Source organism: Limulus polyphemus, unplaced genomic scaffold (genome assembly GCF_000517525.1).
Source record: "Limulus polyphemus unplaced genomic scaffold, Limulus_polyphemus-2.1.2 Scaffold2777, whole genome shotgun sequence".
In the NCBI taxonomy this organism is placed as follows: Eukaryota; Metazoa; Arthropoda; class Merostomata; order Xiphosura; family Limulidae; genus Limulus; species Limulus polyphemus.
The window spans coordinates 147,914-160,812 of NW_013668387.1; the positions used below are offsets into that span (position 1 = coordinate 147,914).

The window sequence follows — 12,899 nt, forward strand, 5'->3', positions numbered from 1 at the left end:
AGTTTTGGGCTCCCTTTCTCAAGAAGGGCAATGAATTGTTGGAGAAGGTTCAGAGAAGAGTCACTAGGATGATACCTGGGATTGTCCTATGAGAAGAGATTAAAATCTCTAAACTTGTTTTCTCTGGAGAGGAGAAGGGTCAGAGGGGATTTGATTGAGGTGTTTAAGATTATTAAGGATATTGATAATATAGATCCATCAAACATTTTTTGTGTATAGCAGTGAAAACAATAGGACAAGCGGTCATAAATTCAAATTTTGGCAGCGTAGGCATCATTTGCAGTGTAAACAGTATTACTTTTCAAACAGGGTGGTTGAGGCAGAAAATTTAACTGAGTTCAAGAAAAGATTGGATCAATACATGAGTAGTAAGAGGTGGTTAAAGTAGGGAGCTAGAAGGGACATCCTTGATGGGCTAATAAACTCCTTTGTGTCCCTTTAAAATTTGATTTAGTGTATGAATTTCCATAGCATAGTTTCTACAATGGCTAAGGAGTTTCATGGCATACTTCACTTTTTGTTTGGGTTTAGATTCACAAAGCATGAGGTCTTGGAAAATTTCTGAAACAATACGCCCCAGTATTGATGTATATTGAATTGAAATATGCCCCAGTATTGTTGTATATTGAATTGAATTATGCCCCAGTACTGTTGTATGTTGAATTGAAATATGCCCCTGTATTGTTATGCACTGAGTTATGTAAGAACAAAATGGGTGGGCCTCAATTTAGAAAGAATAGCTGTAAATCGTGTGTTTGGGATTTTAAGTGTCCATGGAACTCTGGTGTTGTGATGTAATGTGCTAATCTGACTTAAAACTGGAGGAATCACTCTTATATAGTGTAGTATTTCAGTTTCCTTGTATTAGCATTTGGAGGGGGGGGGGGGTCCATGTGCAGAAAAAATGTATTTATGCCTTGTACTTGTATCTGATAAATTTAATGTAGGCAGTCTATATTTATCTTGTCTATTTAATAAGGCTTGGTTCTGGTGGACCTGAAGTAAAATGGTGATTTTTTATTGATAGTAAAATGAAAACTTATTATTTTATTTCTGTGGTGCATATTGGTGTATAAAAGACATATTAATACTAGAAATGGATAACCTTATAACACCAAGATGTTGTTTTTATTTAATTAGACACTCAATGTTTCGCTTTACAGCTTCTTCAGGAGTGTTCAGTAAAGGGCAAACCAAAACTGACAGTACAAAGTTTTAAATGGTTTAAATAATAAATTCTATTCAAATTTATAACATGCACTTGTACAGCATGCTTTTGATATATTCAGTAGCAAGGCTTATTGTTGAAATAATTAACTGCTACCTGTAGTAAACAAAAGTTCTATCAAGGTTACAGAGTGAAGTAACAAAACATAGGTTAAAAAATAAAATATTGAAAATTATAGGCACCATCTCTGGTTGTAGTTGTTTGATGAGAAGAGCTTCTTTAAATTTTCTGTCAGTTACTTGGTGTTTTTGGTGAGGATTTGTACAGAGAATGTTGGTTTCAAGTCAGGTGTTACTTGTCCATGATTAGTTAAAAAATAATTTGCAACTGTGCTTCTTTCATGTTGTTGTTTATAAAGAGAGCCAATATGTTCTCCTATACTTGTGTGTAGGGTTCTTCCAGTTTCTCCAATGTACGTATGATGGCAGATGTTATATGTAAGCTGGTAAACAACACTGGAGACAAGACACTCATCTTTAGATTACAAACACATTTTTGTAAGGCAATTGGCTTTAATACATTGCAGGGTAGTGTTGTTGGACTTGGCTGTTTTATAACTTTAATTAGCAGCTCAGATTTCCTGATTATAGTTTTTATTTTTTTGTAGATAGCTTTGTGAATTGGAGGGCTTATAAAAATATTTTTTTTTGTGTGTTATTTTTGGAAAATTGTTTTATGTTTATCTGTGTTTTCTCATGTGGGAAGTGCAGTGCTGACTTTTGCACATCATAGTCCTTGAAAATGTGTTCTATATGAAAAGGTGGATATTTGTTGCTCAGAAGAGGTGATTTCAGTTCTGAGTGTGTATATATTTTTTCACTACAGTTGTAATTGATTCTATTTAATTCTCCAATAATAATCTCCCATCATCTCAAAGCTTCTAGATATCATGACAATATACTGAAAACAAAAAGGAAGATGAATGAAGATTCTGTTATTTTTTTCATCTATATTTTATTAGTATTTGGACACTTTGGCTCTAGCTACATCTGGTTAATTAACCCAAAAATTTTAGTCTAGTGCTTCAAATGTTTAGGTATTTTGTTTGCCACTTTTTTGTGTGTAAATGTTAACACATATTCTTTTTTGTATATATGTTTGGCTGCTAAATTCAATGGATATACTGCAGAATCAATCCAACTCAATCTAAGAAGCACAAGTTTAATTGTTAAAGTTGCTACAAGAGTGATATTTCTTTGAGTTGTGTACATTTTCTTGTTTGTATTTGATGCTATAGTGAGAAGCTTCTAGGTTACTACACCATTTCATTTGTCTTTCTTTGGTTGTGTGTTCTGTGTAAACATTTATAAATACCTATTTTATGGATCATTTAAGATAATGTTGTTCGTAATGTTGAAAACTTAAGCGTCAACTGTCCCGATGTAATTAAAAATGCAATCACTACGAAAACTTGTTTCATTAATGTACAGTGCTTCCAAAAGGAAGATAACATTAATTAGGAAGTACATTTGAATTTATTAATAGGATTGTGTTAATTAAACACAAGATAATAAATAAGTTTAATCAAAAATATTAATTAATGTACAGTGCTTCCAAAAGGAAGATAACATTAATGTACAGTGCTTCCAAAAGGAAGATAACATTAATGTAGTGCTTCCAAAAGGAAGATAACATTAATGCACAGTGCTTACAAAAGGAAGAGAACATTAATTAATATTCTTGATAAAACTTATTTATTATCTTGTGTTTAATTAACACAATCCTATTAATAAATTCAAATATACTTCCTAATTTAGAAAACTGTATATTTGATAAGTAGAGGGTGATTGTTGCTGCATCATTACCTAGGCACTGCTTAGATCAGCATGTGTGTGTTAATATATATGAACAACTTGAGTGTTTGCTGTTGGATTCACTGCTGTGTTTCCATAAGGGGTAAACATATATCCCGCGCATTAAAATGAAAATAGTTTTATTATCAACATTATAAGTGTAGAAGATTAAGTGAAAGGGAAACTTATTTTACCTTTTATTTAAATAAGATTTAAATCAAATTTATCATAGATGTAAAATGGCCCTTAATGTGAAAATTTTGGTAATGCTTTTTCTCCCGCTGTATTCAAAGAATGTAATTAGAAACTTTAAACAAGCTCTTAAATTGCCATTTGCATATTTGTTTCTTATAGGTATAAATTCATTTAAAATGCACATGGCCTACAAAGATGTTTATATGCTACGAGACGATCAACTAATTGAAGTATTCAAGATATGCAAAGCTTTAGGGGCTGTAGCACAAGTTCATGCAGAAAATGGTGATATAATATATGAAGTAAGTTATGTTTATTGTTTATTAAGAAATAGTTTGTGTTTAAGAATTGGCTTTCTTTCTGACAAGATTTGTTTCATTCTCTTAATTCCTTAAACTTGAGTGGACGCTGCCAGCATCTGGCCAAAAATCCCAAATTACCCTATCGGAAGGTGACAGCATCTGATAACATTTATGTCTCTTTGGCTGAAAACTAATCCAAGTCTTATTATTATCCACCTGGTGATAATTATTAGGACATCATGAAAATAATTCTGGCAGAACGTGCAAACAAATTACACATTTAAAGAGTTAAAGCCAAGTGGGGCAGACATGCTAAATTGATTGGACAATTTAAGAACTTTTTAGTGACCTCTACTTTCCAGCATCTGTTGCTTACTTATTTAACAGTCAGTGACTCCAAAAGGAAATGAAACTACATTTCTGGTAATCTACAAATGAACAGTATTTTCCCTAGTCTTACACACATTGTTTTAAGTATTTTGAACAATTAAACTAAATGTTAATTATTGGGAATTGTTTTTTTTTTATTCAGTTTAACATTTTTTGTTCTTCTTCCTTCTTGACGTAACTTATATTTTAGTTTTAATTAATGCATACTGAGACTGATCATTTTTGTTCTCTCTTAACTTATCAACTTATTCCATATTGATTGTTTTGATGAAAACGTCACTTTCAAAGAAGTACCTATGCTTGTATAACCGAGTCTGAGATATTTAATGAACTTTAAAATTATTATATGGTTTACTCTATTGGTCCAGATATTTCTATTTCATACATTTTATTTTTAATTCTTCCCTCAGAATCAGAAAAAACTTTTGGACAAGGGTATCACTGGCCCTGAAGGACATATATACAGTAGAACAGAGGAGGTTAGTTTTCTTCATTCACACAAATTTAGGCTTACAGTAGTTTATATTTCTCTGCAGCACTGAGCCTGTTGGATTCCAGTGAGAGGTTGATTTAGTAACAAAACCTTTTTTTTTTCTTCAGTTTCCACTAATCTAAATATATGAGTACTAATTAGATATGTATTATTCTAGACTAACTTGACATTGATATCTTTGAGGTCTTAACTTTAATATTTGGACATGTGCCTATGTCACAGTCTCACATAATCCTTGAAATTGATCACTAACTTTTGTTGAATGTACTAAATGTATTGCATCTTCCTTTATGGTATCGGATATCTAAGTCTTAGGCTAGATTAAGTTCCAATACTGTTGGAACTAATCCATCAACAGAAACCTAATTCATGTAGAAGGTTTGAATGTAAATATTACTTTAATTCATTTTAGATGTTTAGCATTTTGTATAAAGCAGTTGTACTTGTTGTGTAGAATATATATTTTATAAATATTATAGATAACTTTTGAAAAACCTGGAAGTTATTTTCCTTTCATGTTAGTTAGGATCTGTTGTTTGAAAAATGTACTTTAGAAGTATTGAAGATTCCCAGTTTGCCCCTGAAGAAGAAAGATCCACCTTTCAAAAATGCTCGGGTTATGGGTTTTTTTAAAAGCATCAAATATACTATAGAAAGGTGTATCTAACTTGTACAATGCAGTTCTATTTGTTGCACAGTTATTTCACAGCATGTTTAGAGTGAACTTTGATAAAAGAAGAGGTTATAAAAGCACCAAATTTCATTAATTTGTTTCATTTCAGAAGATAACTTTTTGAGCTAACAATCTTCGTCAGATCTGACAGCTTCTTGAATTTAAAAATTTATTAAACTTGGAGATTTTTCAACCTATTCTCTTTGTTCAGTATCTCTGTCACCTGTGTAATTAACTTTATTTTACTTGTTTCCATGAACTTTGATCAGTGAGCATTAAAAACATCGGTACTATTATATATATTGTTGAGACACTGGTACTTTTAGTATTTGTATGCTAATGAAAATCCATATTTTTTTTTACTTTGAAATATGTAAGATACAAATCCTAAAGTGTTAAAAGAGAAATTATTATATAAATAAAAATGTTATTGTGGACCACGTGGTTATTTATGAACATTAGTGACCAGTAAGTGCAACAGTTATCAGTTTATGTTGTTGATGTTGTTTTTTGGGCAAATCCACAATGGGCTATCTTCTTTGTCTACCCTGGGGAATCAAACCCTGGATTTTAGCATTGTAAGTCCATAGACCATCCAACTGGAGGACACAAATTTATCAACTTTTCTGGGAAGTATAAGCATTGAGATATTGTAAACATTCCGTTACTCGGAAATGCACAGTTACCTGTTAACTAAAAGTGAAGTTATTCTGTCTGTACACATTCGTACAAAGAATATGTTTCTAAAGTAAAAACCATCTTTGTTAGAAATTATTTATTAGTGTTTGTGTGTGTTTTGTTATAGCATCGGGTTATCTGCTGTATCCACCGAGGGGGAATCAAATCCCGATTTTAACATTTTAAGTCCAAAGACTTACTGCTCTCCCACCAGGGGACATTATTTATTAGATTTCTCCTTAATTAATATATGATATATATATATAAGTATATCTTATTTCATTGTTATATTTTTTATATACGTTAGTTATATCAATTTAACATTTATTTCAATCTGCAGGTTGAAGCTGAGGCAACCAACAGGGCTATAGTCCTAGCAAATCAACTCAATTGCCCACTCTATATTGTAAATGTGATGAGCAAGAATGCAGCAAAAATTGTTGCCAGAAAAAGGGAAGAAGGTGAGTATTTAATTTCTGAAAAATAAATAACTTATACTCAGTTGCTTGTTATTTTTTATATATGTGTTCTGATACCATCCACTTCTAAATGTTTGGGCTCGAACATTCAGAAAACACAGAGATACAAAGTGTTTGGTTAGGTGAAGAATAGTGTTATCATTTTAGAGATAAATAGCTGACAAAAAACTTGAAATCCTATAATGAAAAACATGTTCAAGTGCCAGTCATGTCAAATATAAACTTAACATGATTTTTTATACTGGCACTATTTGTAGCATGGATAGCATTTAAAGAAAGTGTGTGTGTGTGTTTATATATTTTTGTAGGCTACATAGTGTTTCAGAAAAGCCTGATCTTATAGTTTGTGATAATATATTTTTATAGGCTGCATAGTATTTGGAGAACCAATTGCTGCTGGACTGGGTACAGATGGAACTCATTATTTCAACAAGTGTTGGCGTCATGCTGCTGGGCACATTTTGTCTCCCCCATTAAGACCTGACCCATCAACCCCTGGGTGCCTGATGGATATGCTAGCTAGATAAGTATACTTATTTTGGATGATGATGATGATATATATAAAACATATAACATTACAAAGATTGATTTCTTCTTCCTCAGAAACATCTGATGAAGAAGAACCTGCTCTTTGAAAGCACTGAAACTTTTATTTCTTTATTTTATTTTGTAATCTCTCTGTAGTGGTCTGTGTTGGTAATATGCTTTAGAATAAATAACATTACAGCATTATTTCTTGCTGTCATGACTAAAGATGTATTCTGAACTAGTCAGGGAATAAATTTGACTAAAGATGTATTCTAAACTAGTCACGGAATAAACTTGACTAAAGGTGTATTCTAAACTAGTCATGGAATAAACTTGACTAAAGGTGTATTCTAAACTAGTCATGGAATAAACTTGACTAAAGGTGTATTCTAAACTAGTCAGGGAATAAATTTAACTAAAGATGTATTCTGAACTAGTCATGGAATAAACATGACTAAAGATGTATTCTAAACTAGTCATGGAATAAACTTGACTAAAGGTGTATTCTAAACTAGTCATGGAATAAATTTGACTAAAGATGTATTCTAAACTAGTCACGGAATGAGCTTAACTAAAGGTGTATTCTAAACTAGTCATGGAATAAATTTGACTAAAGATGTATTCTAAACTAGTCACGGAATGAGCTTAACTAAACATGTATTCTGAACTAGTCAGGGAATAAATTTGACTAAAGATGTATTCTAAACTAGTCACGGAATGAGCATGACTAAAGATGTATTCTGAACTAGTCATGGAATAAACTTGACTAAAGATTTATTCTAAACTAGTCACGGAATAAACTTAACTAAAGATGTATTCTAAACTAGTCACGGAATGAGCTTGACTAAAGATGTATTCTGAACTAGTCAGGGAATAAATTTGACTAAAGATGTATTCTGAACTAGTCATGGAATAAACTTGACTAAAGATGTATTCTAAACTAGTCACGGAATGAACTTGACTAAAGATGTATTCTAAACTAATCATGGAATAAACTTGACTAAAATGTATTCTAAACTAGTCACAGAATGAACTTGACTAAAGGTGTATTCTAAACTAGTCACAGAATGAACTTGACTAAAGATGTATTCAAAACTAGTCACAGAATAAACTTTACTAAAGATGTATTCAAAACTAGTCATGGAATGAACTTGACTAAAGATGTATTCTAAACTAGTCATGGAATAAACTTGACTAAATATGTATTCTAAACTAGTCATGGAATGAACTTGACTAAAGATGTATTCTGAACTAGTCATGGAATGAACTTGACTAAAGATGTATTCTAAACTAGTCACAGAATAAACTTTACTAAAGATGTATTCAAAACTAGTCACGGAATAAACTTGACTAAAGATGTATTCTAAACTAGTCACAGAATAAACTTGACTAAAAATGTATTCTAAACTAGTCATAGAATAAACTTGACTAAAAGTGTATTCTAAACTAGTCACAGAATGAACTTTACTAAAGATGTATTCTAAACTAGTCATGGAATAAACTTGACTAAAGATGTATTCTAAACTAGTCACAGAATAAACTTGACTAAAAATGTATTCTAAACTAGTCATAGAATAAACTTGACTAAAGATGTATTCTAAACTAGTCACAGCATGAACTTGACTAAAGATGTATTCTAAACTAGTCACGGAATAAACTTGACTAAAAATGTATACTAAACTAGTCATAGAATAAACTTGACTAAAGGTGTATTCTAAACTAGTCACAGAATGAACTTTACTAAAGGTGTATTCTAAACTAGTCACAGAATGAACTTTACTAAAGATGTATTCAATACTAGTCACAGAATAAACTTTACTAAAGATGTATTCAAAACTAGTCATGGAATGAACTTGACTAAAGATGTATTCTAAACTAGTCACAGAATAAACTTTACTAAAGATGTAGTCAAAACTAGTCATGGAATGAACTTGACTAAAGATGTATTCTAAACTAGTCATGGAATAAACTTGACTAACGACGTATTCTAAACTAGTGTTTTATTGCTGAGTTAGGGAGAGCTAGAGCAGATAGCCCTCATGTGGCTTTTCAAGAAATTCCAAACAAACCAAACATATTAAATAGAGGGTCTGTAAAAAGTTTGTCAAAATTTGTGACCTAAGATTGAATTCACTATTCTTCAAAGGAATTGGTTACATTGAAAATTGTAGTATTGGGTAACTAAGTGTTATCATGACCACCATGTTGAGTGTAATCAATGAGGGAGGACCTCGTTGTAAGGGTAGCATGAGGCCCATCTCATTATTTTTATAAAGTGCAGTTAACTCTGTGGAGCTTTATTAGATTAGAACATGTATATGTGAGTACAAGAGGAGTGATATCTTTGTTTGGTTTATACTGGTGAATTACAGGTGACGGGTTCAGACAACTGTACTTTCAATGCCAACCAAAAAGCTATGGGTGTCAGTGACTTCACCAAGATCCCAAATGGTGTAAATGGTGTCGAGGACAGAATGTCTGTGGTGTGGGAAAGAGGAGTTGTATGTACAATATCTTTGTTTGTTTGTTTGTTTCAGTGTACATTGATATGTCACTCAGACAGAACTGGCTTCTCAAACAATATGATGTATTAATGATCATATTAATTAATTCTACATATTTCATTATCTATACACTGACCATATACCGACACTTAATTTTTTTTTTTGAGGGGAGGGAGTGACTGACATGAGAATTGTCTTATCAGCTCTACAGTTAAATTTTCAGGCCATAGCCAAATCCTTCCGCTCGTGTGGGGAACTATTCTGCAACCCTGGATCCACTGTAATCCTTCATTATACTTTGTGGATTAATGGATGAAACATTAAGGAAAACAATTTGATATTCTACTGTAACTGAATAAGTTGAAGATTCAAAATATCTACAAAGCTTTACATATTAGAATTAAATAAATAATAAAATAACAAAATGGTTCAATGATTAGAATTTCAGATGACATTGTCTTAGTTCAGTGTATAGGATTTCAACTTCGATCTTACACATCATTTGCTAAAGAAGAGTTCTGTACTGTTTAATTAAGTAAGAGTTGTGCAGATGAAACATGTTTAATTTATTAAATTTATTAAATTTTTAATTTATTATTTTTATTGAATCAAATTGAGTACCTTTAGGTTTTCGTCTCTGACAACTCTCGTTACAAAGAAATGATCATAAAATTGAGTGAAATCAAAATATATAAACAATGAGTGATTTGAAATTAAATATATTCTTGATAGTGTTTTTATTATTATTTTTTTGACACGTATATTCTTAGGGAATCTCTAACCATCAGAAATAGTTGGCCTGGTGGTTAAGGAGCTCAACACACAATCTGAAGGTCGCGGCCTCGAATCCCCATCACACTGAACATGCTTGCCCTTTCAGCCATGAGGAAATTATATTGTGATGGTCAATCCCATTATTTATTGGTAAAAGAGTAGCCCAAGAGTTGGCAGTGGGTAGGGTTGACTAGCTGCCTTCCTTCTAGTCTATCACTACTAAATTAGGGATGGCTGGCATAGATAACCCTCGTGTACCTTCGTATGAAATTTTAAAACAGATCAAAAACAATTTGGGACATAAATAGTTTAGAAAAATGAGTTGAAGAAGCTGATGGTGTCAAATATTGGTAATTCTAAGGTTAATATCTTGACACTTGATGGTTATGAGGATATTCACTGTGCTTTTTTCCCCCTGTAAATGTTTCTATAGTAAGAAGAAAAGCAGTATTCACCATGTTTGTTCATTTTTTTTTACAGATGACGGGTAAACTAGATCCTTGTAAGTTTGTGGCGGTTACTAGTACAAATGCTGCCAAAATTTTTAACATTTATCCTCGAAAGGCAAGTAATTTCAGTCTATGGTTATGCCCATTTTTGTATTACACTTAATTTCTGGGTTATCTGCTCATACTTGCTTTTATGTTTCTCTAATCTTGATCGGACTTGTTTTTTTAGAGTAAAGGTAGTTCATTCAAACTGAAAAAATCAATCTGCTAACAGCCAAGTATTATTAGAAAGATAATTCCCTTAAACTAAGTGAAAAATGTGGTAATAGGCAAGTACTATTAGAAAGAGTGGTTTGGAGCTCTCTTTCAACCTAATTAAGATTCTTAATATCCAAATAATAGTAGATAATTTTGTAGTTCATTCAGAGTAAAACAATCTAGTGATAAGCAAGTAATGATTGAGAGAGCATGTTAGGTTTAAGTCTGCTCAGATAGAGAAAGCATGTCAGGTTTAAGCCTGCTCAGATAGAGAAAGCATGTCAGATTTAAGTCTGCTAAGATAGAGAGAGCATGTTAGGGTTAGTAATAGTAGGTTTACGTCTGCTCTGATAGAGAGAGCATGTTAGGGTTAGTAATAGTAGGTTTAAGTCTGCTCTGATAGAGAGATCATATTAGGGTTAGTAATATTAGGTTTAAATCTGCTAAGATAGAGAGAGCATATTAGGGCTAGTAATACTAGGTTTAAGTCTGCTCTGAGAGAGAGAGCATTTAGGGCTAGTAATACTAGGTTTGTCTTTTTGTCCATTTATTCTGTCATTTTTTAATGCTGTGGTGGACCATTCAGTAAATGAGTTTTTTTGTGGATATAAAAAATATTTGTGACAAAAGCAGAATAGATTTATTTTAGGCTTGAATAGTAACATTCTGAATTCGCCAGTTACTAATTTTACTACAGGGTTACAAATTGAATCTTACTCATTTTTCAAGTAACCCTCTTATTAGGTCCAGAGAAAAATAAAAAAAATTATTTCTTTAATAATCATTAAGTTTTCCATTTTATGCCTTTATCAAAAAAGATTACAGCAGCTGGTAATTGAGGCTCTGTTTATTATATGTACTCTGTATAGAGAAAGTAAATAATTGAAATTTAATTTTTTACATACACACTGAATTTATTTCTGCACTTTTGATTCACTTAATGCACAATAATTCTTGCTGAATAGTAAATGATACCACCTAGTCTTTTGAAATAAAAATTATCCATTTTCAAGCAGAACAGATGAGGTATTTCTGTTAAACATAACACAAAATTATATTATTCACTTGGACCAGGTTGATCTTTAGAGGCTTAAAGTAATCCATATTATAGTGGTATGTAGAAATACTAATGGATCAGATACAGAGTGTGGACTTATTACAACTTACTGGTTGTTTTTGATAGATTCAAAAGTGTACCTAATAATTTGTATTACACCTCTTAAATGTATATTGAAGTACTGTTTTACAGAATTATTTTTAATGAAGATATTGTGTGTAATAGATATTTATTGATTGATTTTGAAGTTTGTGATGGTGTTTGATAATATAACCAAACTTAAAATACATTTTATAAAGGTGCAACCAAACTTAAAATACATTTTATAAAGGTGCAACCAAACTTAAAATACATTTTATAATGGTGCAACCAAACTTAAAATACATTTTATAATGGTGCAACCAAACTTAAAATACATTTTATAAAGGTGCAACCAAACTTAAAATATATTTTATAATGGTGCAACCAAACTTAAAATACATTTTATAATAGTGCACCAAAACTTAAAATACATTTTATAATGGTGCAACCAAACTTAAAATATATTTTATAATGGTGCAACCAAACTTAAAATACATTTTATAATGGTGCACCAAACTTAAAGTACATTTATTTGTAAGTATTTGGTCATATAAAAGTTGAAAATTATTAAATGGTGTTGTAGGGTAGAATCCAAGTTGGATCTGATGCAGACATTGTGATATGGGATCCAGATCAAACACGCACCATCTCAGCCAAGACTCATCACCATAATACAGACTTCAATATTTTTGAAGGAATGAAGTGTCATGGTGTACCTATATATGTTATTTCCCAGGGCCGACTTGTGGTTGAAGAAGGACAGGTGAAATAGGTTTTTGTTTTTTTAACTATAAGATGAACTGTTTAGAATTCCCAGTGGTACTGTTTGTTTTAAATTTATGTTTGGATTTTGTTTCAGATTTTTGGCAATGTTTATAAGAATGTTTTAACATATTTTGGAAAATGTAGTCTTACTTACAACATCATGTAATTCACCTTTTTTTAATTACAAATTATTCATCCTGGAGAAATAGTCATCTTATTATTTGTGTCAAAACCCAGCCAATTTCACATTAT

The 12,899-nt window shown here is 31.4% G+C and overlaps 1 protein-coding gene across 1 annotated transcript in view; it reads left to right on the plus strand.

The window, feature by feature from the left end:
- The window catches only part of LOC106467882 (dihydropyrimidinase-like), a 49,631-nt gene extending 36,977 nt beyond the window's left edge, over positions 1-12,654 (plus strand). Inside the window, exons 6-12 of the mRNA XM_022396095.1 lie at positions 3,376-3,518; positions 4,319-4,387; positions 6,093-6,213; positions 6,598-6,754; positions 9,119-9,260; positions 10,518-10,601; positions 12,466-12,654. Of these exons, the coding sequence (XP_022251803.1) occupies positions 3,376-3,518; positions 4,319-4,387; positions 6,093-6,213; positions 6,598-6,754; positions 9,119-9,260; positions 10,518-10,601; positions 12,466-12,654 (905 nt within the window). The remainder of the gene's footprint in view (positions 1-3,375; positions 3,519-4,318; positions 4,388-6,092; positions 6,214-6,597; positions 6,755-9,118; positions 9,261-10,517; positions 10,602-12,465) is intronic.
- The last annotated feature ends 245 nt before the right edge of the window (positions 12,655-12,899 follow it).